The sequence below is a fragment of the Danio rerio genome, chromosome 12, assembly GCF_049306965.1.
Source record: "Danio rerio strain Tuebingen ecotype United States chromosome 12, GRCz12tu, whole genome shotgun sequence".
NCBI lineage: Eukaryota > Metazoa > Chordata > Actinopteri > Cypriniformes > Danionidae > Danio > Danio rerio.
This window is the reverse complement of record NC_133187.1, coordinates 47,250,001-47,277,548: the sequence shown is the minus strand read 5'-3', so window position 1 is coordinate 47,277,548 and position 27,548 is coordinate 47,250,001. Positions and strand designations below refer to the sequence as shown.

The 27,548-nt window shown below is 37.0% G+C and overlaps 1 protein-coding gene across 4 annotated transcripts in view; it reads right to left on the bottom strand.

Moving 5' to 3' along the window:
* The window catches only part of adam12a (ADAM metallopeptidase domain 12a), a 251,967-nt gene that overhangs the window by 94,117 nt on the left and 130,302 nt on the right, over window positions 1-27,548 (bottom strand). For all 4 annotated transcript variants that reach the window (XM_073918906.1, XM_073918907.1, XM_073918908.1 and 1 more), the window contains exons 5-6: window positions 16,620-16,696; window positions 4,449-4,629 (exon numbers count right to left, since the gene is read on the bottom strand). In XM_073918906.1, coding sequence (XP_073775007.1) covers window positions 4,449-4,629; window positions 16,620-16,696 — 258 coding nt within the window. The remainder of the gene's footprint in view (window positions 1-4,448; window positions 4,630-16,619; window positions 16,697-27,548) is intronic.

Genomic DNA, 27,548 nt, shown 5'->3' with positions numbered 1-27,548 from the left:
CACTCTAATAACTTTTTTTTTTATTTCTTCCCAGTATGTAATGTTTTTTTGAATAAAACAATACATTAAATAAGCCAAAACAAAGTACGTTTTAATCTGAAAATGCATCTGCTATATCTGTATTACAGTATATTTGCTATATAATATTTGTTTACTTGTTTATTTTTTGTTAACAAATTTAAAGAGATCAGTAATGTTGAGAAATCAGCAAGAAGTCATCAAGCGTGCAGACAAAAGAATGGCTGTTGGTCGTTCTTTGGCTTTTTAACAATTGTGACACCGCCTGCTTTACAAGGACCCATTAAATATTACAAGGCCCTGTTAAATTTGCATGTAAATTAAATGTATATAGCTTTCAAAGCTCACATAAAACCCCAAACCAACACCGGACTGTGAAAGAATTGTGTTACGATTCATGAAAACGTATGCTTGAAGGGAGGGGAAACCATTTAACTTGCTTAGACTCATATACTGGTTCTCTCTGATGTTTTGAAGTTCTTCTTTTATCTTCATTTGCTAGCCACTTTAGATAAATGTATCTGCTAAATAGATAAATGTAATTAAAAAATAGTGAATTTCTAATTTTATAAAGTCAATTTAGGATCAGCCAGTTAAACTATCTGAGTTCATGAAGGTGTCTGTGGTCTTCATCATGCATTCAGCAATGCTCCTCTCGCTCTCAATGTAAATGCTCTTGTATTGTTTCCAGCGATAGTTTTTCTGTGAATAGGAATAAAAGGCTAGACTTATCAATATCAGGTTTGAATGTAGAGAGCGATCAGGGTCATATCATCTGATGGGTGCTTCAACCTGCTGCTGATTTAAAGGAGAAAGCAGATCAGAGTCTAACTGAATGAAATGAGATGATAGTGCTGTGCCATCTTTTGAGCTGAGAAAACCTACAGGCTACACAGTATGTGCATGTGTATGTGTGTGTAAGTTTTTCTTATCACATATAGGGATATAAATCTGTATATTGACATTTGACACAGCTATTACAAGGTGGTGAAATATGAGGAAAATAGGAGGATAGGGCGAGGTAAGGGGAACACAAGATACAGTTTGTATGGAAACCTATGGCTATGTAATGTCCCCATAATTCACAAAAACAAACGTGTGTGTGTGTGTGTGTTTGTTATGACTTAGGTTTAGGTGTAGTGAAGGAGAATATACAGTCTGTACAGTATAAACATTATTACATATTTGGGAAGTCTCCATAAGGATAGTTGTACAACTGTTTGTCTGTGTGCAGGTTGATGTGGTTTACAGGGACAAAGTTAACAACGTTGTGACATGGGTATGATAGTAGTACTCTATTAAGGCAGTTTACAGAGACATATATACAGTACTAAATATTTTACATCTATGGAGTTTCCCTGTAAACTATGTATACAAGTCTGTGTGTGTGTACATCTTTATGTGGTTTACAGGGACACAAAGTTGTACAGTATAAATCATGGATATGATGACTTAGTAGTTCTCTATTAACGTGGCTTACAGAGACACATATTAAAGGGCCATGAAACCCCCTCGTTTCAGCAGGGTGTTTTCACACCTCTACTTTGGAAAAAGTCAGAAAAATGGGCGTGTCCAGCTCTGTTTAGGGGGGAGTGTCGGAGGAAGAAAACAGGCTTGGTGTGGGAGTGTCTATTTGGGCGCGCTGAATTTCAGAGTCAAAACACACAACCACAGCGGACAATGTGACTGTGTTTACATGGACATCTGTAGTCGAATTATTTGCCAAATTATTAAATGGTGGACTTTAACTGCAGTTTGGCTCTTTCATTCAGGGAATTCATTCACGTCCCTCCCGACAAACGTGATATTTGATTCGAGGAGCTGCTCTAAGCGTGTATTTTTCATGCAATGTTTGATACCGCACGGCGAATGAGAGAAAAAAAAACTCAGCATTTCCCGGAAACTTAGATGCACACGGCAGGTAGCGTCAGAAAGCCGCATGTGTTATTCCGGTCACAAAATCCAACACAAGGTTATAGTTTGGTTGTAACTGTTAGTGCTAACTTGTTTACAATCGGTGCAATAGTTTGTTTGATACAAATAAAATACGAACTGAATAAACAAAGAGCACTGGTCGCTCACTTTCCAAATCTGTAGAGACAGGACAATCCACAGCAACTAGAGCCGCGTCTTTATTAAGAGGAGACTACAAGCGAATCCGGATCTCAGCGTTTGCAGATGAGAACAGCTCTCAGGTAAACAATGATCCTCCTTAGACACGTAAGTTATTGTTGTCGAGCGTCGCGTACACTGTTAATCCACACGTGAGTCTGAGCTCTCACAGAGAGAAAATAAATACAAAACTTAACTGCAGCAAACTATAAAAGCAACACTTCACGCTTGTTTTGCCAATACAACATGGCGTCTCTGCCGTCTACACTCTGACAGTAATGAATATTAATGAAGTTGCACAATAGAGCGCACTGATTGGTTTGAACCAAGCCTTACTCATGCATTAATGCAACACACTGTAAGATGTAATAAGACACACTCTGGCACAGACATCCAGTCTGCGCGCTGGAATACACGCTATTATCTCATGGCCGTGACGCAGCTTCAAAAATTCGTTTCAAACCGGAAGTACGAATTTGCTTGAAATAACGCAAAAACAACCAATTTACACTTTTTAGTGAAATATAGGCGTCCTAATGGTGTTTTTAGCAGTGTGGGACACATATACGACTGTCAACAGTTACTTATCAGACCTGCTACACGTATACAATCCTGGTAGGTCACTGAGGTCTTCTGATGAATTTATTCTATCTGTACCAAAGTCCTGGTGTAAGCGAAGTGGGGATCGGGCTTTTGCTGTTGTCGCCCCAAAACTTTAGAACGGGCTTCCGCCCCACATCAGAGATGCTCCAACTCTACCTGTTTTTAAAAAGCGTTTGAAACACCATCTTTGTTTTTTAGTATTTGAGCCTTTTTAATGTTGAGGGATTTGCCTTATGTTTTAATTGTTATTTATGTGATGTAGATTTCATGTTTAGTATTGATTATGTTCAGCACTTTGGGCAACGTTGTGTTGTAAAAAATGTGCTATATAAATAAACTAAACTAAATAAATAAATAAACTAAACTAAACTAAACTAAACTAAACTAAACAGCTAAAAAAATGTGTTTGGTGTTTCGTGACCCTTTAACAGTATAAAATACATTATAACCATTAAGTGTCCCTGTAAACTATGTATACAAGTCTGTGTGTGTATACAGGTTTATGTGATTTACAGGGACACAGAGTTGTATAAAGACATGAGTATGATGACTTGGTAGTACTCCATTAAGGTGGTTTACAGAGACACATATTAACAGTATAAACCACAGTACACCCATGGAGTGTCCCTGTTAATTATGTATACAAGTGTGTGTGTGTATGTGTGGGTTTATGTGGTTTACAGGGACACAAAGTTGTATGAAACATAAGTACAATGACCTAGTATTACTCTAGTAAGGTGGATTACAGGGACACATTTACAGTACAAAATACATTACATGTATAGAGCATCCATGTAAACTATGCATCCAAGTGTATGTGTGTGTGTGTGTGTGTGTTCACAGTTGTATAAAGGCATGGGTATGATGACTTAGTCGTACTCTATTAGGGTGGTTTACAGGGACACATATTTACAGTATAAAAAACTAAACCTATACAGTGTCCCTGTAAACTATGCGTACAAGTGTGTGTACAGGTTTATGTGGTTTACAGGGACAAAAAGTTGTATAAAGACATGGGTATGATGACTTAGTAGTACTCTATTAAGGAGGTTTTACAGGGACACATAATTACAGTATAAAAAAACTAAACCTATACAGTGTCCCTGTAAACTACTGTATGTATACAATTGTGTGTATCTTCGGGTTTATGTAGTTTAGAGGAACACAAAGCTGTATAAAGACACTGGTATGATGACCTTGTAGTACTCTATTAGGTGGTTTACAGGGACACATTTACAGTATAAAACACTAAGCCTTATGGAGTGTCCCTGTAAACTGTGTGCAAGTGTGTTTGCGTGTGTGTATATGGTCAGGTGTATGTGGTTTACAGGAACACAAAGTTGTATAAAGACATGGCTATGATGACTTAGTTGTACTGTATGTTTGTTTTTGTGTGTGTGTGTGTGTGTGTGTGTGTGTGTGTGTGTGTGTGTGTGTGTGTGTGTGTGTTTAACATTAGATTAAGCCTTTCTAGTTAATCTTCAGTGGAGTTTAGCATCACTCTTAAATGAAGACGCTCATTCCACAACCTGTCGTTTTGTCAGATTGGCTCCAACATTTGCTGATTTTAGACTAACAAGAACATTTTGAGTTTACAGGATGTTTGAACAATACAATGATCTCATACATGTGAAAATATCAAAGGTATTTTGATTTCTCAGTTCATGACCCCTTTAAACAGGAATACTGGTTGTGGTGTGTTAATCTGAGCTCACCCGTGCACTATGAGAGCTGAAGACTGCAGTGTTGAACATCTCTGCAGGCTGTGAAATATTATGACCGTGTCCACAAGTTCCCTGGGTGAGTTTTAGATGTTGTCCTCTGTATAGACGGTGAGTGTTTCCCTCCTGCGTCGGCTCCAAGACATACACTTCATCTTCAAGTGAAATTAGGCCCCTGTAGCACAAGATGAAGTTTGAATGTGTGCATGCATTTTAAGCAGTGGTGGAAAGATCTGACTCAAGTACCAATATTTGCCCAAAAATATAGTGCAAGTAGAGTAAAAGTAACTGTTGCAAACATTACACAAAGTATGAGTGGGAAGTAGCCCTTTTAAAAGTACTCAAGAGTAGCGAGTATTACACTCTGAATGGTTGATGTGTATACATGCAGTTTGTGCATATGTGTGTAAACGTAACATTCTGTAGTGCTTTCATTCATTCATTCATTCATTTTCTTGTCGGATCAGTCCTTTTATAAATCTGGGGTCGCCACTGCGGAATAAACCGCCAACTTATCCAGCATGTTTTTATGCAGCAGATGCCCTTCCAGCTGCAACCCATCTCTGGGAAACATCCACACACTCATTCATACACACACTCATACACTACGGATAATTTAGCCTACCCAATTCACCTGTACCACATGTGTTTGGACTTTGGGGGACACCGGAGCGACCGGAGGAAACCCATGCGAACGCAGGGAGAACATGCAGACTTCACACAGAAATGCCAACTGAGCCGAGCTGAACTTCAAATCAGCGACCGAGCGACCTTCTTGCTGTGAGGCAACAGCACTACCTACTGCGCCACTGCGTTGCCCTGTAGTGTTTTTGGTGATTGTTTAATGGTAATGAGATGCTGTATGCACAGTTTACTTGTATTTAACATAAGATAAATTTTGATATGGAAAACAATGTCTGATTTTAATACAATTTAAATGCATAAATTAATTTTGATAGATGTTATGGTTTTACAGAATACACATTTGCATCTGCATCGTGTTCTTAAAGTCAGAAAACATGCAAGAAAAAAAACAAGCGTTTTCTGTATTTAAAGATATTTTAAGACAAATAGAATGTGGAATGATTTTAACTTTAAATACATTTTCTCCAATTATATATACTCTCTGTCAGATTTGTGAACCATTCATCTAGTTATAATAAAATAATAATAATCATCATAATCATGACAATAATAATCATAATAAATATAGCTGCAAGCAGCAATTAAGGGGCCAAGCACTTTTGGCCAAAAGGTGGCGCTGCTCCAGAAGTTTTTGAGTACTTTCAGGGCATGGGGTTGAAGATGCATGCCATGTTTTGTAATGATATGTGAATATGTTGGTAAAATATAGCATTTTTCCCAAAACTCGAAATGGGCGACGCCCAAAATGGCTGACCTGTGAAAATCAGACATCATTCGACTCGACATGCTCTGCCAGATGTAATGAGACCAGTTTTATGAGTTTTGGACGAAAGGTTGAGACGTTATAAGCCAAAAAAGCAATTTTTTTATCTCCTGACCACTAGGGGGCAGTGCGCCGAAACTCCGCACATAACCTCAGACCCTAGTTGTCATAACACACACCAAGTTTGGTGAGAATCGTTGAATTTGTAACAGAGACATCGCCTCAAGTCCATTTTCGCAAGTTCTTCATTAAATTTGATTACAAGTTAAACGAAAACGGTTTAATACACACTTGAATTTTGGTTGGCATGGTCTGCAGATCGTGTGATTCAATTTTGGTGAAAATCGGAGAAAGGGCCTAGGACGAGTTCGATCAAACAGGTTTTTCGAATAATTTAAAATAGCGCGAAAAAATTCATGACGGAAAATGACGTCATAGTGTGCGTTTGAATCGGACTGAGCCAAGTAGCCTATTCGGTTCAAAAGTTATCATGATAAACGTACGTGAAAGTTTGGACAAGTGGTGGCGCTAGAGAGGTTGATTTTGAGACTTCTTATTTGGTCTGATTAATGTTAAGACTGTCCTCTATCATTGTGCCATATTATACAACTTCTCCGCATATGCCTATATGGGCTGCCATTCAAATCCGGCGGAAGAAACGGAAGAAGAAGAAGAATAATAATAATAGGAACGCTAACGGATCCAATAGGTGCCTACGCACCTACGGTGCTTGGCCCCTAATAATAATTTCTTACATTTATATAGCACTTTTCAGGACACTCAAAACGTTTTACACATTTTTGGAGGGGATCTCCTCATCCACCACCAGTGTGCAGCATCCACCTGGATGCCGCAACGGCATCTTGCACCACACTGCACACACCATACCAGCTGTTTGCTGGAGAGGAAACAGAGTGATGAAGCCAAGATAATATGGGGATGGTTTGTAGGCAATGATGGACGGAGGCCAGTAGGCAGATTTGGCCAGGATCCTGGGGTTAAACCCTAATTCTTTTTCGAAGGGCATACTGGGATTTTTAATGACCACAGAGAGTCAAGACCCCAGTTTAATGTCTCATTCAAAAAACAGTGCTCACTGAGCAGTATAGAGACCCCTTCACTGTACTGGGGCGTTAGGACCCACACAGATCACAGGTTGAGCACCCACTGGTCTTAGAAACACCACTTCTGGCAGCAACCTAGCTTCCCCATGTGGTTTCCCATCCAGGTACTGACCAGACTCTGCTTAGCCAAAGACTCTAGGATACACAAGACATGTCACTCGTTTACTTTTAAATGGGGAAAAGTGTAACTGTCAATATGGAGAATAAAGCTCTGCCTTCGAGTACAGGAGCCAATCATTGATCGCTATATGGTGAATAAAGCCCACCTTCTGGTACTGGGGCCAATCAGCGATGGCTATAGAATGACAGTTCTCCGGGGGAAGGGCAAGGACCAGGCTTGAGTTTCTGCAGATTTTGCATTACACGAACATTTAGAAATGAAACCAAATAGACAGTAGTTGTTTAATTTTATTGGTTGTTTATAATATGAAATGTAATTGTAAGCTTAGCAAGCAGTTTTGGAGAATTCGATGTTTCCCCATTCAAACAGAATGCCTGAGCATCATAATTATCGAAATCAACTAGGGCCTTGCATTCGCTGATTCAGAGGTTGCATATGAGGGGTGCTGATCGACGCACAGCTTTAATGGAAAGAGAGTGAATTCAGATATTTTTACATTAATTTCAACATGCTTTCAAGATTACAATTATGAGAGAAATATGGGAAAATACCTAATAATAGGATGTAATGGTAAAATAGGGGACAATCTTGGCAAAAACGGGAGGGTTGTCATCTATGAAGTGAAGTGTTTGTCGAACAACAGTTTTGCGAGGGAACACAAAACATATTTGCAAGGGAACGCAAAAGCTTTCAAAAATGTTAACCTATCACTTGTTTTTTTTTCTTTGTAAGACTTTAGGTTTTAGGTTTTAACCACAGCGGTCCGAACTGTAGTTCAGCCGAGCGATTAAAAAGTTATCAGCATGATGGTAAAAAACTGTACATTTCTAGTCAAACCATTCTTCTGCAATCTCATACCAAAAATGGAAATAAGGGCAGCGTTAATAGCTATAAATGTGGGAGAGCCTTGATATTATGTGATTGTATTGTATTGCAATATGGAACAATTAAATGTTGATTCATGAATTCACAAATACTTGAAAATGAGATGAATTAATGACAATAATTCTCTATGGTTACAACTGAATTAATTTCAAAATAACTGTATAAAATGATAAAATATTAAAGGATAAAACATATGACATTAATTGTACCCAGCTTAAATGTAAAATTAAAGTTACCAGAGGTAAAAGGAGAGACACAGGGGGAGGGAGAGACAGACAAAGAGAGCAGGCCCAGAAGGCTGATTTATACTTCTGCGTCAAACCCCGGCGTATGCTACGGCGCTGACGTGCACCTCTCAAAAATTGTAACTACACGTCGCAACGACACGTAGCACAAGCTCTGTGATTGGTCGGCTTGGTAGGGCTGACGAGTCTGGGCGGGACCGAGAGCCACGCAAATGGCGCGAGCTGGACGCGAGCCCAATGGAGCGATTGTTTACAAGTGTGGAGTCCCGTGAAGGAGCTCCTGATGGAAAGTTTTGTTTTGTGTTTACCTCATAGTTAAAGTTGTTGCACGTCCGCCGGTTCCTGCCTCAAAATGAGCGAGTTTGAGTCACTTGTACATCCAGGAAGTGTTCAGGAAAAGCAAAACAGCAGAGAAGAAACTCGACAAAGAGACACATTTACACCTCACTGCCAACTAGCGTTTTGGAAGTGTTAATGCAGACCAACAGAGACAGCGCGCAGAAGTATAAATGCACAGCCACGCGCGTTGCATGCGCCGTGGGTCACGCCGGTCAATTGACGCAGAAGTATAAACCAGGCTTGCTGATTGAAGTATAGTCAGAGAAGATAGACTCCAGAGGGGGAGAGGAGCAGAGCAGGAAAAGGCAGGCCAGGAAAAGAGACAGAGCAGAGTTTTACACATGTTTTGTATCTTTCTTGACCATGTGACTAAAGCCCAAATACTGAGACTAGGGTTGTAACGGTATGAATTTTTCACGGTATGATAATCGTCTAAAACAATACCACGGTTTGACGGTTTCGCAGTATACGGTATGTTACAAATGTTACAAAATAATAGAACAGTGAAGCAAATTTGACTTTTTCCAAATAATATATTTTTAGTTACTATAAACAACACCATTTACAATGAACAAATAAAAATAAGAAAATAATAAATAATGTGTCAAAGTCCAAATAAAGTCCAAATAAACATGGTGCAAATCCTCAGTAAAAAATAGATATAAATATTTACTATACTATAAATAGTTACATAACGAAACTAGATTCAATATGGACCATCCTTAGGTTTTATGTGCCAGCATGGATATGGTTGTCTGTGGATATGGATTTGGATGTGGTTGACTGCAGTGCAGACAAACAGCTGCATCTTCATTTGCGTCTTTTAAAAACAGCAAGAGCAGCAGTTCGTCTTTGCTGTGTAACTGTTTTGTCATGTTTCTGTGCTGCTGTGCATGCAAAAGTACTTAGTATGAGAATTATTTCATGCAAAACTTTTTTTTTTTGCGTTTTATTTAGCCGCGCATAAATGTATGCCTATCTCTCATTCCGTGTTGTTCAAAAAGCTTGGTCCACAAACAAAAGTGAAACCTATGCTTATTGGTTGTGATATAGCGAGTTTGAACCAATCTGGGCATGGAGGAGGGACAATGCATCAATGTATCATGTCTGATTTGTCCGGAGACACAGTGACGAGCGTTTCTTTGTCAAATCAGCGTTGTCAAATGTTGATGACGTAACCGCACTGATTCCGGAGCCTCTGAAAGTCCGAATGTTATGTGATACAGCACTGGAAAGCTGAGATTCTCTTCTTTATGCCAATCTTTGAATTGTATGAATCAGATCAGCGGATCAAAAGTTATTAAACATTTAAGAGCAATACTTATTTTTAGCCGCGGGCGGCTGTCTCGGTCTTTAAGGGTTAAAACCGTTGATATGCAATTGTTCATGGTATGATAATCGTGCACGTTCAAATCGTGGTAAACCGTCATACCGGTATATTGTTACAACCCTAACTGAGACATTCAAACTGACCAATCAACATGTGACCACATCATCAAACCCCCAAAGTCCACACACCAGGCCCGATCTTATCAGTATCTGCCTTTGGAGTCAGTATGGACCTTTTTGAGTCAAAAAGACATGTTTTGCCATATAAACAAATGCATATGATCATTTAGCCTCTTACACCTCCCACACATTTGCTTTTTCTTCCACCCATTTTGTTTCTCCACCATCACGCCCCTTCCGGGTCCCTCTACAAATGTACTACAAAATGTATTTTTCATTCTTAGTTTAGAGGTAAAAAATCTGAAATACCCGAGCAGCGATATGTGCCTGCTAATCCAACTCAATCTCACGGCAATACGTAACTTTTTCATTTAGTGGCTAATTCGTATGAATTCGTACGATATAATTCGTACAATTTAGTACGATTTGCTTATCCCCCAATGACGGTTGGGGTTAGGGGTGGGGTCAGGTGCCACGCCTCCTTTTTAAAATCGTACCATTTCGTACGACTGAACTCGTACGAATTCGTACGAATTAGCCACTAAACTGGCAAAACGTAAAATACTTACGTTTTCTCGTGAGATCAGGCTGGCTAATCAGGTTGTAAATATGACATTTCCAAGCTTTTAAGTTAGAAAGCAGGACATTTATTTTAACCTCCAGCTATGAATTCAATTTACGCAGCTACTTCCTTTCAATTCTACAATTATTGTGCTTTCAGTTTTCATAAATGCATATTAATGTGTAATATATGCACTAATTTAAACAGCACTTCTCATCAAACATGTCATTTCAAAATGCAGAAATGCACTAATATTTTATGATTTGCAGATTTTAAAAGCAACGAGACGGCAGAAGCTTTCACAATATTAACCCAAATAGGCCCATAAATGGGAGAGGAAGCGGTTTCTCTTTTTTCCCCCCCACAAAATAAGACAGCGTGACGTTTTGGAAAGCAGCTTAGTTAAACATCCAAGCCACTGTTGGTCAGCAGATGATTCGTTTTCTAGGATATTTGGCTAAATCAATCTTACCCGCGAGCTCTAATATAACCGCTCTGTGGTTCTTGGATTCACGTCCCGCAAACCTTTCTCACACTTTTTGAGTGGTGCGCTGAATTTAAGTGACATTCTCCTCAGCTGGGGAGCGGCCAGAGCTTTGGGCTTTTCCAGAAGTCTCAAAACTACATTGCATGAGATCCTCGTGGAAACCCTGTTCGACCAGACGCTGCCAAAATAAATCAGCAGAAATTTGCTTTGGCTTGAGCGCTGAGCGACATTGTTTCTGTCAGAGGAGACCTGCAAATGTGTGTGTGTCCGCCAGCCAAAGAGAGAGAGAGAGAGAGAGAGAGAGAGAGAGAGAGCAGTAGAGAGCAAGAGACTCCATGTATATATATATATATATATATATATATATATATATATATATATATATATATATATATATATRTGTGTGTGTGTGTGTGTGTATATATATATATATATATATGTGTGTGTGTGTGTGTGTGTGTGTGTGTGTGTGTGTGTGTGTGTGTGTGTGTGTATATATATATATATATATATATATATATATATATTTATATTATATATATATACATATATATATATATATATATATATATATATATATATATATATATATATATATATATATATATATATAAAAACTATACACTCACCGGCCACTTTATTAGGTACACCTATCCAGCTGCTTGTACATTTTTTAATCAGTCAATCACATGGCAGCAGCCCAATACATTTCAGCATGTAGACATGGTCAAGACGGCCTGCTACAGTTCAAACCGAGCATCAAAATGGGGAAGAAAGGGAATTCAAGTGACTTTGAAAGTGGCATGGTTGTTGGTGCCAGACGGGCTGGTCTGAGTATTTCAGAAACTGCTGATCTACTGGGATTTTCATGCACAACCATCTCTAGGGTTTACAGAGAATGGTCTAAAAAAAGAGAAAATATCCAGTGAGCGGCAGTTCTGTGGGCGCAAATGCCTTGTTGATGCCAGAGGTCAGAGGAGAATGGCCAGACTGGTTTCGGGATATTGGCATCATGGATGTGCCGCCGACGAATCTGCAGCAACTGCATGTTGCTATCATGTTAATATGGACCGAAATCTCTGAAAAATATATTTCCTGCACCTTGTTGAATCTCTGCCATGAAAGATTAAAGCAGTTCTGAATGTAAAAGGGGTCCAACTCGGTACTAGTAAAGTGTACCTAATAAAGTGGCCAGAGAGTTTTTTTTTATTTGTTTTTTTATAGCCAATAAATAATACAGAATTATAATTATTGCAATACTCAACATTAATAACTATAAATAATTCTTAATTACAAATATGGCATATTTTGCCAGTATTTGCAGCCCTATACAGTACAGTTATATTTAACATTGCTGTAGAAAGACTCATTTTGAGTTTTTGTGCTATTAATGGTCTTCTGAAAGTAATTTGTTAATTATAAAAAGTTGCTTATTAATAATTAATGGATGAATTGTATGGAGAATAATGACACCTCATTGTACACGTTAATAATAATGATAAATCACTGATTGTTTAAAGTGTAATAGATGTTATGTCATACTTTAAAATAAGGTTTCATTAGGTAATCTGTTTACTAAGATGCACTAGTTATGAACGATACTTGTACATCATCTATCAATCATAGTTCAGCATTTACTAATGCCTTATAAAAATTAAAATTCATGCTTGTTAACATAAGTTATTGCACCGTCAGTTAAACTAACAACTGTATTTTCATTAATAACATGAAGAAATATTGTAATAAATATATTGCTCATTGTTTGTTCATGTTAGTGAATGCATTAACTCATACAACCCTGTTGTAAAGTGTTACCAAGTTATAATTCTTGCAAAGCATAATGGAGCACAAGAAAAAGGTGGATTCACTGACAGAGACTGCGAGATATATAAATATAGAGAAAACGAGAGAGAGAGACAGAGAGAGAGAGAGAGAGAGAGAGAGAGAGAGAGAGAGAGAGAGAGAGAGAGAGAGAGAGAGAGAGAGAGAGAGACAGGTTACTGCAGCACAAACACTGAGTCAAGGTGAAACACAAAGCTGAACAATAAGCGGCGTGACTCCGGGGACTGACACGTGTTTGATTGTTTTTATCACTGTCATAAATCCTGCATGTCCAAAGCGCTCTCATTCTTCCCCGGTCGAGGTGGGAAAATCAGATTTATGCATCTCTCGTGGTGCACAATCAGTTAATATAACGTTATTACGGTGATGCTCTGACAGAAACTATTAGAGGACAATCACTTTTCTCACCACGTCCTTCTTTAGAGCTGAATCAAATTCGTTGCATAATTGATGAACGCCACAAGACTGACAACTGTATATCAAAACAAATCAACCCAGGCTCATTCTGGAAACGTAGCCCCACGGATGTTTCTGGAGACCGCGAAATGTTATTCTACAGTCTTATTTCTCTATATATTTATAATCTTATAAATTATTTCAAACTACTAAAGCGTCAATAAAAGTCACCTTGTTGAATCAAATATATTTAATATTGAACCATAATCCTCTACTATTCTTAAAAAAAAACTTAAGTGTACATTGAAGTGGTGAAATGGGAGTGGATTTGATTTTATGGCTGTAAAAAAAATATATATATCAAACAGATTTTTTATTATTTTAACAGGAAACATTTATTTTATTTATCTTTATTTGTTTACATTTAGTTGGTTAAAAAATGCATTTGATTCAATGTATTATAGTTACTTAATAATAATAATAATAATAATAATAAGACGAATAGTTTTTAGGTAAACCAAATGCAATGTTTTTAAAAAACAAGCTTAGAATTATGTGAAAAAAGGCAATTTTATTATATAAATTCCAAAATAAAAAAACAAAATCAAAAGATTCAGGGCTCTATTTTAACAATCTAGGTGCAAAGTCTGAAGCGCAGGCACAAAAGCATTAAGGACGTGTCTGAATCCACTTTTGCTATTTTAAGGACAGAAAAACCACTCTGCGCCACGCCGCATGGTCTAACAGGGTTGTGCTTATTCTCTTAATGAGTTCTGGGTTTGTTTTGAGAATAGGCCAATCAGAGTCTCATCTCACATTCCCTTTAAGAGTCAGCTGCGTCGTGCCATGGCACATTTGCTATTTACATGGCAGATTCTGTAAGTGTAAAAACTGAATGCTTCACTAGCGAGAAAACAGTTAAACAGAGCATCTACAGGCGAGAAGGAGAGAATGGGCCTCCTCCAATCTGGCTTTTCTTTCACTTTCTCTCTTTCGTGGATCAGAAAACAGTGTTGTACACTCTACTGTAGACATCAACTAGCCTACATATTTAATTCTGTTTGCTAAGCGCAAAGATTTGTTTCAAAACTATTTCTAACAATAGTCAAAAAACTAAGCTATAAAGACCATAAGGTGGACAAATCCAAGCTTGTTTTTAATAAAACAAATATAAATATGCATATAATAAATGGTATTAATATTACTTATAATTATAACATTATACAAAAGCAAATTGTCGTAAATAATCTGAAAAAAGAGGTGAAGAAGGCATGGAGGCAGTGGTTTTTATATTTATGTAGAAAATAATAACTTTTGAAATATTTTAATCCTTTAATTCTTTTTCATTTGTAAAGATATTTGCGTATTGCTGTACATCCTTTGTGTTTTAAGCAATGTTTAAGCGAGGCGCACAACTAACGTGCTCTGCGCTTGACACTAGTCCTGCTTTGAGCTGGTCTATTGCATAGTCTATGTTAGTTCCTCAAAGTAGCAACGCGGCAACAATGCGCCTTAACACAACCATGAGTCCACAAAGCGGCGCAAATGGATTTGCTATTTAAACAACGAGGTGGAAAACAAGGAAATTAAGCTTGCGCTGGTCTGAGAATAGCAACACGTTGTGGCAAACAAGTCTTGCGCCCTATTGCGCCAGGTGTATGATAAGGCCTTCATTGTGTTACAGTTACTTCTACAACATAAGCTCAGATTTAGGTGGAAAAGACGGCAAAAATATTATAAATTCCAAAATATAAGCACAAAAATAAAAGATGCAAAAAATACATTTGATTCCATGTGTTACAGTTTATAATAATAATAATAATAATAATAATAATAATAAAATAATATATTTTTAATAATAATAATAATTATTATTATTATTAAAAATATAATAATACACATTTGTGCAATAATAAAATTTAAATATGAATAAGAATAATAATTAAAATATTTAATTATACATTAAATTATAAAAAAATAATTATATTATTATTATTATCATTAATTATTATTATTATTATTATTATTTTTATTAGAGAAAAAATGCTAAATTGTACAATATTAGCTCAGAAATCTGAGAGAAAAAAGGCAAAACAATTCTATAAATTCCAAAAATAAAAGCACAAAATTAAAAGATAATAATAATAATAATAATAATAATAATAATAATAATAATAATAATAATAATAATAATAATAAAAGTAATTATTTGTAAAATTTACAATCAATTTCAAAATCGAATTTTTGCTCATTAGTTATCATTAATATAACTCTTTAATAACTATAACAATTGATCTGTAAAACACTGTTATTAACAAAGTGAATCAACATTAAAAAACTGGGTTAGATAATGCCACTAGTCTTTTTACACTTAGATAGCAAAAAGAAAATCATATACAAATCGAAGAACTGCAACACTATACAGGTATTTTTTGTTCATTACAGTGGAGCTGACTGAAAACTAACTATACTGTCTAAAAAGCATATAAATCTCCTATTGAATGCCTTATTACAGTTTACCTTTACATTTTTAAAATAGATAATTGGACTAGAATGCATGTGAAAGTAATATTAACTTTAATAATAAATTAGAAAGTAAGAATAAAATTGAGTTTGATATTAAGAAAGTAGAGCGGCGTAGTGACTCAGCACTGTCACCCTACAGCAAGAAGGTTGCTAGTTCAAGCCTCCGTTGGGTCAGTTGGCATTTCTGTGGGGAGTTTGCATGTTCTCCCCGTGTTGGCATGGGTTTCCTCTGAGTGCTTCGGTGGTCTGTGGTGTATGAGTGTGTGTGTGTGAATGTGAGAGTGTATGTTTCCTAGTAGTGGGTTGCAACTGGAAGAGCATCCGCTGCATAAACACATATGCTAGATAGTTGGCGGTTCATTCCGCTGTGGTAACCCCTGATGAATACAGGGACGAAGTAAAATTAAATTAATAAAGTACTAACATGGTTTCTTTGTAAAATTAGTAAAATGCACAAGCAGTATCTGATTTATATTCATGTATTCCTCACTATTTAGTTAGTGTTTCTCCTACATCGTCACACTTCGCAGTAACTTTTCACTTCCGAAACTATGTGAATGTCCCTTCTTGGATAATGAATGCAAACCTAAGCGTCCACCCAAGAGTTTTCCCCTAATTAAAACAGGAAGTGTAAAGTGTCTCGGGAGGACGCTGAACTTCACACGCCGTAATTAAAGTGTCCTTTATTCGGGCACTTCTCCTTCACTCCCCAAGCCCAGTGCATCACGGGAAGGTAGAGCAGTGAGGTTAATGAACTGATCCTCTCCTGTGAATAACTCACCTGAGTCCTGTGCAGGTGCTGATGGTAACATCTGACCCCTGGTGACCCATCACCTCACCATGATAGTAGCAGTGAATCTAGGAGACAAAGGAACAGCATTAATAAATAAACACTGGCAACAACACATCAGGGTATTTGACACGTCAAGTTTCTTTTTATTGATGTTTTGCATGCAGTTTATTAGAAATAAATCCTCAGAGGGCGTCAGGGGCGCAACTACACATTTACTGAGGGGTATGCAAGTGTTTTTTTAAGCATGTTAAGTCCCACCCTAAATTTCTTTTTAATTCCATTTTCCTCGCTAAATGATTATAGCACCTTGACATGACTTGACAGAACATAAAAAATGCAATCACTTCTCAAATGCATACTGTGAGAGGTTTAAGGTCTGCCTTTGAATGAACAACTGACTGAAGCTGCTATTACACCTCTCACAAAGTGAATTTAAAAAGACTGTAAAATGTTTAGTGTAAAAAATATTAAATGTTTTATTTTATTAAAATATTATGGGCACACTTTTTTGGAACTAAATTAAAATATATTTACGCACAAAAAGTTACCAAAAAGCCTGAAGTATCAATATGATGCATAATCCATTTATAAAAAAAATCTATATGGTATAAAAATGGGTCTTGATTAAAGGATTAATAAACATCTCCGTTCCAATAAATTGTATTATTGTGACTATTTGTTTATGTGTCAGTTTTAACAGGGTTAAAAAGTAGTATATAAAATTTATATAGGGGATTAAAAAAAAAAAATTTGAATATGCAAAAAGGTACATAATTTGGGATCATACAAATACAAAGAAACATCAACAAAAAACAAAACGACAAAAAACAACAACAACAACAACAACAAAAAAAAACTAAACAAAACAAAAACAACAACAATATAGTCAGGTACTGGTAGGTGCGTGTGCGCGTGTATGTGTGTGCGCATGTAAAGGTAGCTTGGTGTACAGGTCAGAGTACATACATAAGGAACAATAACAGTCAATAAATGAAGCAAGTATCACAGGTATAAATAAAACAGATAGAAAGAAACCAGTCAAAGGTAGGGAGTAAGTAATGTATGATAGTAATTATGACGGTAAAAAGAAAGTAAAGACAACAGTAATAATAACTGACCATAATAATAAATCACAAGTACTACACCAACTATTACTACAGAAAGTTACTTATATTACTACTACTGCTGCTACTACAGCCACAACCACGACTACTACAATGTCTACTAATACTGATACTACTACAACAATGACTACCACTACTGATACTAGCATCTGCTACAACTAATACAACTACTACTACTACTACAACTACCGCAATCACTGCTACTACAACATCTACATCAACAACATCAACTACTGATACTACTATGCCAACAACGACTACTACTACTGCAAAAACTACACCTTTACTACTTCTGCTACCACTATACCAACGACTTTAACTACTACAGGAACTACTACTTCAATAATCACAACTACAATCGATACTACTACAATGACTAATACTACAACTACTAATATAGGGGAATTTTTTTAATCCAAATATTATTTTTATTTTGTCTGAAATATATTCAGAAGGCCCACACAGAATCTGCAGATTTCCACAGATATTTAGTCCATCATTGAGTGTATGTATTTACTTGTGTAAAAATGTGTCAATTTATATTTACTCCGTTTTTTTATTAACTTCACCAATATTATTGTGATATAATATTAGTAATATTATGTATAATGAAATAATTATCTAAATCTTCTTTTTGAGCGAGATGCTAATGGTCTAAACCAGGGATGCCCAAATTCTGTCACGGAGGTCCTTAGCTCTAATACACCTGCCTGGAAGTATACCTACAGTTGAAGTCAGAATTATTAGCCCCCATTTGAATTTTAAATACTTCCTAAATGCTGTTTAACAGAGCAAGGAAATTTTAACAGTATGTCCGATAATATTTTTTCTTCTGGAGAAAGTCTTATTTTTTTTATTTCCACTAGAATAAAAGCAGTTTTTAATTTTTTAAAACTCATTTTAAGGTCAAAATTATTAGCCCCTTTAAGCTAATTTTGTTTTCGATAGTCTACAGAACAAACTATCGTTACACAACAACTTGCCTAAATACTCTAACCTGCCTAGTTAACCTAATTAACCTAGTTAAGCCTTTAAATGTCACTTTGAGCTGTATAAAAGTGTCTTGAAAAATATCTGGTCAAATATTATTTACTGTCATCATGGCAAAGATAAAATAAATCAGTTATTAGAAATGAATTATTAAAACTATTATGATTAGAAATGTGTTGGAACAATCTTCTCTTCATTAAACAGAAATTAGGGAAAAAAATAAACAGGGAAGCTAAAAATACAGGGGGGGGGGGGGGGGGGTTGCTTGGGCTAATAATTCTGACTTCAACTGTATATATTCTAGTATATCTACTGTCGTAGGTGCTCGATTAGCTTGTTATGGTGTGTTTGATTAGGGTTGGAGCTAAACTCTCCTAACTCTGAGTTAAGTTTAACCCTGGTCTAATCCAATTCAATAATGTATGATAAACTATAAAAAGTGCTCCCGCCAGATCCAGACATTGGCTGAATGGATTCAAAAATTGTAAAACTCTTTGTTTAGTAGGAGCAGTAAAAATGAGCCTGTTTCCAAAACGTGTAGTGTTCCTTTAAACCCAACTGTGTCTTTTTTTCTGGATGTGTGCAGTGAGAGGCTCTTCAGGACAGAGTAGTTTCGCCTAAGGAATCGAGAAGCACTCGTCTGCTTTGGATTGTGAACGGGTTTGGCAGGAACTCCAGAGCTTCCCAACATCCCTGTGAAAGCTGCTGTCCTAAACCACAGCTCTCTGTCTACAAACCACAGAAAGACCTACAGGCCCAGCACTTTTACTCCTTCCTTCTTTCACTGAAGACACTAACATTTTAGCTCTTTCCTGTGAAACATGCTTTCAGACTAACCACAGTGTATAAATATCACAAAGACAACAAACAGAGGAGCATTACAGCAATTTCATCAAAGAGTGATACGGGGCATGATGGATGAGTGGAAGCAATGTGATAAAAAACTGATAAGTAGTTAATCGGCATAGACAAGTCTCTAGACAAGAGTTTTTTTTTTTTTTTTTTACAAACTCATTTTTAATAGATTGATGTTTAGATTTTTAAGTAGTTTTAAAAGTTCAGTATGTAAGTTTGACACCCAGTTGTTGAACTAAGTATTGCAAACGCAATCAAAACAAACTCAAGCGCAGGTTTTAGATTGAGGAACAACAGGAGCGAGTCTGAAGATTGAGCCTAAAGACTGATTTAAACCAAGCTACCAAGCAAAAAGGTTCATTTCAAGCCCTGCCTCATGTGCTTTATTCAGCGTTAAATGCTAATAATGTGAGTTTGAATGGCATTTTACATGACATTTATTGCCATACTACTGAAAGCAGCAGCAGACAGTTCACCTCAGATCCTAAAAATTAAACAAACCATTTGAAACTGAACTTCAGAACTGAAGCCAACATGTATCAGTGATTCAGCATCTACATTTAATAATGTTAAAGTGGTTTATAATGTATTAATTAGATTACGAACCTTACCATTTCAATAGTGCACTATTCTGTGCTTCTGAATGGCTGTATTTAAATTTCTGTCATATTCCGTCTGGTGCAAACAGAAAAATTGCTTATCACTGCAAAGCTCGTCATGTAGAGTGTTGTTAAGACACGCAGTTACACATAATACTCACCTAATGTTTGCGTTCATAATATTTATATTATTTGCTAATTAATAACCTTAATTAATAAGTCTTATTTTGGAGTCTGCTACTGTCCATCAGAGGTCACATTTCAGTCACGGGCGCATGCTTTGAAAGCCTTTCTGAATGATTGAATGAAATACGCCGGTTTCCACCAAGGCAACACAGGGTGCTAAAATATAATTGGCTAAACTGCCATTGAACCAACAAAGACACGTAATGCACATTTTTAAAGCAGAATATCTGACTAATTTCATCCGCTGTGTAAAATATTTGGAATAGTTAGCAGTTTATTTCGCTGTGGCGACCGCTGATTAATAAAGAGACTACGCCGAAAAGAAAATGAATGAATGATCCACGGAATAGTGACGCTAAATGTTCTGGAAATAAATAAATAAAACATGAATAAAAAACAGTAATGATTTGCAATAATAAGCACAGCAATGCTACATTTGAAAAAAACAATTGCCAATATTCAAGGTGATTTTAATACAGCACTGCACTGTAAAGAGCATTCAAATGAGGCTAGTCTAATCAGCCAATTCAAATGCTAACACTTGATAAAATGAGTGAAACGGTGGTTATCGGCTGATAGAAATGGGCCAGTTAGGGCCTTCTACGCCTACTTGTAGGCTCAGAAGTTTGTTATCATCCATCCACATGGTTACTCAGCTATAGATCACATATGGCTGTGGCAAGAAGTTAACAAGAATTGTTCATATTACTTATTAAATTTTCAATTATTTGTATTTTATTAAAGTCTATCCCTAACCCAACCATCACAGTAATGTAAACACAGATCTGGATCTGAAGATTTCTTTATTAGTATAGCTGATTAACCAAGTGGATGGATGATAACAGCCTTCTGAGCCTACCAGTAGACACAGAAAGCCCCTAAAGGCCCATATCTATCAGCTGAGAACCACTCATAACAACCTTTCAATCGAGTGATGACATTCAAAGCGGATGCATCTAATCCTATTGCAAAATGTACTCGTTTCATGAGCCTCGATTTATTCCATAATCATCCCATATCTGTGACTTTGGGTTATTTTAAGCACATGACCTGGTCTAAACTATAGTCCTCCATTTATCTCCCAGCCCCAGTCAAGGTAACATGAGGAAATCCATCATAACACACACTGCCCTGAGCTGTTCACCAGAGCATTGTTTCCTCTGAGCCCTCAGGCAAAAACAGACACATCCCACATCCATTAAAAATAAAACACATAAAGCCACAGACCTGTCAGCCGCATTAAAATCATAACTCTATGTATACTGCATGAGAAAATGACTATTGGGAGTCTTTTTAAGCCCCTCTTCAAATCCTCAACAATGAAGTGTCTAATAAATTATATGATTTTTAAATTATATCAGCATAAATGAGAAATATTTATGTCCATTTCTCAGTAAATATAGGCAATATTTTGTTGGTGCGTTTAAAAAAACAGTTTGTTAAACAGTTATATTCATTAAAATAAGAGTTTTTAATTAATTGAAAAGAATAGAAAGATAATTAATTTTAATTAAAATATGTAAAAAAAAATACAAACCCCAAAATTTCCACTTATTTTTTGTTTGTCTTGATTTTTTATTTTTTTTGTTAATTAAAAATGTATTTAATATTTTCTACTAATTGCATTAATTTTCGAACTCTGATCTTCAGTTATTTTGTTAGATTAGTCCCAGTTTTTACCAGAGTTCTGCCACTACAGTCTTGTAAATTCTTGTTTTTGGTGGCAGAGTCCAGACACTAGCTCCGCTTGTCCTGAGTTTTCTCGGGTTGAGCACTTGTTTTCTGTCATTGTGTGCCTCTTTATGGGTGCCGTCGTCTGCTCGAGCAGACGGTGCACGCTCCCGCTTGATGGGGGCGAGCGTGGCCTGTGCATGCTTAAGACGCGCGCTCTTGTACTCCTGTTTGTGTTTTGTTCCGTCGGCATTGGGCTGTTAAAATGCAAAACAAACTACCCAGAGGGGGAAACATTAATGAAACAAATAAATCAAAACATACTAGACTGGGCAGGCTGACAGGAATCAAGACTAGGCAGGAAAACATGAGGAGAATATAAGCAGAAGTAAATTAACACACAAACAGGTGAACCTAATTAACTAATAATGGGTTAACAAGGAGGGTGGGACTAGACAATAGACGGGAGATCACATGACACAAAGAGACAACACAAGCCATGCGCTCACATAAAACGAGACTAGAACACGCAGCCAATGAGAGAACTCATTAACCGCGTGTTCACAAGACAACACATAAACACAACACTTAAAGCACACCACAAAAGCACGCAGCCACAATCCAGCCACATGCTTAGACAACACCAACAGACAAGCAAGACACGAGCACACGATAGATGAAAACACCTTACCGTGTGCTCACACATACGCAACGCGCATGTTTTGTCTCAGCGCCAACCAAAATCGAAACCAACTCAGCGTCACTTTCACAAGGAGAAAGTGCTGAACTACCAAAGTGTATTTAATACTAGGGATGTAACGGTATCAGAATTTCACGGTACGGTAATACCTCGGTATGAATGTCACGGTACGGTATTTATTGAATCATTTACAGGAAAAAACAAAACTTATAAAAATACTCCAAAAAAGTGCCAAAAGTGTCAATGACATACAAATTAGCCATCTATCTGTAAGCTTTGAAACAGGAACTTCAATTTTAATGACAAAAAATTATTAAACCATGTAAAAAATAAAGTTTCAATTTAGTATTGTTGAAAACTCATCACATTCAACATTTAATCACTCACTCACTTAGATAGAGATGGGTTTAAAGGAAAATTATCATATAAATATAATCTGGTAAAAGCTGGTATCTCTGGGTATTTACAATGTCCCCTGCAACAGAAAAAACCCCTCTCATTTGGGACTGAGGTTTCTGGGACAAGAGAGATATGACTTGGCCCAGGTTGACAGCAGTGGGTAACGTTGTGCATTGTCTTTCCCCCACTTGAGAGGACAAGCCATGAGTAAGATAGAGGTCTCATGTCTGCATCAATCTGAACAGTGTGCTGACAACACCGCTATTCAGTACGCGCGCGACAACACCGCTGATAAGAACTCACGCGACAACACAGCTGATAAGAACTCGCGCGACAACACAGCTGATAAGAACTCGCGCGACAACACAGCTGATAAGAACTCGCGCGACAACACCGCTATTCAGTACGCGCGCGACAACACAGCTGATAAGAACTCGCACGACAACACAGCTGATAAGAACGCGCGCGACAACACAGCTGATAAGAACTCACGCGACAACACAGCTGATAAGAACTCGCGCGACAACACCGCTATTCAGTACGCGCGCGACAACACAGCTGATAAGAACTCGCGCGACAACACCGCTATTCAGTACGCGCGCGACAACACAGCTAATAAGAACTCGCGCGACAACACAGCTAATAAGAACTCGCGCGACAACACCGCTATTCAGTACGCTCGCGGCGACAACACCCGCTTTAGAGTTTTACAGCTCTTTTTCATCCCCGCTTCTAGCAGCACACTCCATTTCCGCATTACTGGATCTGTAGCAACAACAGACCGCAAGGGATGATGGTCAAGCATGGGCTGATGGGAATTGTAGTTTTCGCTACCTCCCGTTCGCTTCATTCGCCTGAGCAAATTTTCTCAGAAGACCTATAGTTTTACCGAGTCATGCGACTTCGGTAATATCGAAAAAAATTAATATTGCGGTATGAGAGTATTTACAATACCGTTACATGCCTATTTAATACTTTATATAAAAGGCTTTTTTGGTGATGCAAGCTTAAAGACGCCTCTCACATAGAGAATGAAGTCATGTGCATTGCTCAGGTGTGAGTTTCTCACAGATTTCAACAGTGTCAAAATCTTTATGGTTCCGTGGGTCTCGTCTATCAAATCTGAGCTTTAGTTTGTATTTTCTGTAGGTGTCAGATGATTGGCTGGGCCATTCTACAGCTTGATTTTCTTTCTCTGAAAGCCTCAGAGAGTATCCTTGTCTGTGTTTTGGATCGTCACCTTGCTGAAATGTCCACTCTGGTATCATCTTTATCTTCCTGCTAATGTAGATGTTAGACTGAAGCAGCTGATATTCATGTAAACTGAGGAAGGGCAGAGAAGAACTACTGAGCGATTTCAGCTGCTGTCTGGGCTTTCACTGCCTTTCTACACCTCCCTTTCTTCATGTGTTCAATACTTTTTTTCCCTGCATCATTTCATTTTATTACACATGACTTATTTTTTAAACTACTTAGATTAGTTTTCTTTCCATTTATAGATTTCTTTGGTTGCTATTAAGATCTGGCGAAAACTGCTAGTCGACAGCACCTTTAGAAATAGGTTTTCTGAGAAAGATGGTGACGTGTTCAATCCTTATTTTTCCTGCTGTATATAGGCTACTAAAGTGAATGATTTGGCAGAAGCTGGCCCTGAAAACACGATTTTCTGAGCATATGTGTCTGTGTATGTTGATGTAGAGCGTAACAGATGGCGTGTGTGATCAGTGTTAAATCACTCGGTCACTTCATGCTGTGGCCCACAGGAGATATGAAGAGTGAGATCAAACTAGCCTACATTCAACACCGCAGCTATTACAGTAAAAAAGGCTATATGTAAGAGAGCATTAATCACCGATTAAATGCTTTATTATTGTGTCAGCCTATTGTAATGGTAAAAATAAAACCTTTCAAAAGCATGTGAGGTTTATGAGCACTCCAGAGAGCCTCTTAGCTGTTTTATGGCACTTGCAATGAATGCGTATAATGTTCAGGATAATGCAGAGAGACATTCTGTACTGTAATGACAATAGCCCCTTTCACACATACAGAACTTTCCAGGAAAATTACCGGCAATTTTCCGGAAAGATCTGTATGTGTGAAAATGCCGGTAAATTCGTTCAGACTTTTTTCCAGAAAGAGAAGTTGTAACATTACCGGTAATTTGCTTCGCTGTGTGAACGCAGAAGAAAGATTGCCAGAAAAAGCGCGTTCACGTCTAGAACGTGCTGACGTGAGACGTTTAGCCAATCAGAACACTCACGCATTCACATCCACACTGTTTATGAAAATAAAAGCCTGTGAATATTTTTTCAGACACATTCAGCTGCTAGATGGTAGTCAGATAACATTTCCTTCTTAAAGCCAACTGTGTAAATAAATATCGATAAGATGCTTATGATAAGCCGATAAGCCACACACACACACACACACACACACACACACACACACACACACACACACACACACACACACACACACACACACACACACACACACACACACACACACACACACACACACACACATTATGTACATCTCGACATGTGAAATTGTGCCTGCATATGTTTTCATCGAAGTTGTTCACAATACTTATCCATCCACAGAGTTTTTAATGTAATCAAATGTTTACAAATATAAGCGCTGCCGTTTAGAGCTCATTTCTGGTTAACGATGTCAGAATTTACCGTTATTTTGGAATGGATGTGTGAACGGTCTTTTCCGGAAAAAACCCATAATGCCCTCGCCTGTGTAAACAGCGTTTTTTATTTTTTATTTTATTTACCAGTAAAGTTGTTCCGGAAATTTTCCGGATATTTACCGGCATCACTGTGTGAAAGGGGCTTATGTCATGAAAAAAAAGGATTAAATACATTTTTTTCAACACATTTTTAAACATAATAAATAGTATCTAATAACTAATTAATTTGGTCTCTGTGATAATGACAGTACATAATATTTTAGCAATTATTCTTCAAGTGTTCAGCTTAAAGTGCAATTTATAGGCTTAACTAGGTTAATTAGTTTAACTGGGCAAGTTAGGGAATATATATATTTAGTGAAAATTATAATTTCCTAAAGGGGCTAATAATATTGACTTTAAAAATTACAACTACTTTTACTCCAGCCAAACTAAAAGAAGTAAGACTTTCTTTAGAAGAAAACATATTATAGGAAATACTGTGAAAAATTCCTTGCTCCATTAAACATCAATTGGGAAACATTCATAAGATTTAATAACAAATAATTCACAAGCGGGTTAATAATTTTGATTGCAACCCACACACAGTATACTGTTTCAGATATACACTACCTGAATTCAAGTTTTAGGAACAACAAATAATACCTTGACTTCTAGTTGATCATTTGGTATCAGAAGTGGCTTATATGAAAGGCAAAGGCCTCTAAATTATGCTTATTTTACCCAAATAAAATATGATCATGCCTTGATTTAATTATTGACTTAGGACAGTAAGGTCTGACTTTGCTAAGATAAAAGTCTTGTCATTAGAAATAATGTCCAGTATAGAATATAAAGTCCTGCTGCAGTGGAAACAGAATGAATATTGTGTCTGACTCCATCATGAGCTTGGAGGACTGCATCAATACATCTCTGCAATGACTCAAATCACTGATTAATAAAGTCATCTGGAATGGCAGAGAAAGCATTCCTGGAGGACTCCCAGAGTTCATCAAGAGTCTTTGAATTCATCTTAAATGCCTCCTCCATCATACATGCTCAATAATGTTCATGTCTGGTGACTGGGCTGGCCAATCCTGGAGCACCTTGACCTTCTTTGCTTTCAGGAGCTTTGATGTGGAGGCTGAAGTATGAGAAGGGGCACTATCCTGCTAAAGAGTTTGCCCTCTCCTGTGGTTTGTAATGTAATGGGCAGCACAAATGTCTTGATACCTCAGGCTGATGATGTTGATCATCCACTCTGCAGATCTCTTGCTTGCCCCAATACTGAATGTAACCCCAAACCATGATTTCTCCTTCACCAAACTTGACTGATTTCTGTGAGAATCTTGGGTCCATGTGGGTTCCAGAAGGTCTTCTGCAGTATTTGGGATGATTGGGATGCAGTTTAACACATGATTAATCAGAAAAATCCACCTTCTGACACTTTTACAACTGGGATCGATGACAAGACTATTGTCAGGTTGTTTATAATCAGTCAGTCAGAGAGTTCAGATGCCAAACTAAGGATTTGCAAACTGTGTTGCACACATTTATTAATATATCAGTTTGATATATATATATATATATATATATATATATATATATATATATATATATATATATATATATATATATATATATATATATATATATATATATATAAACTAATTAAAACTAATTAAAACAAAAGCCCATTTCTAAAAGTACATTATA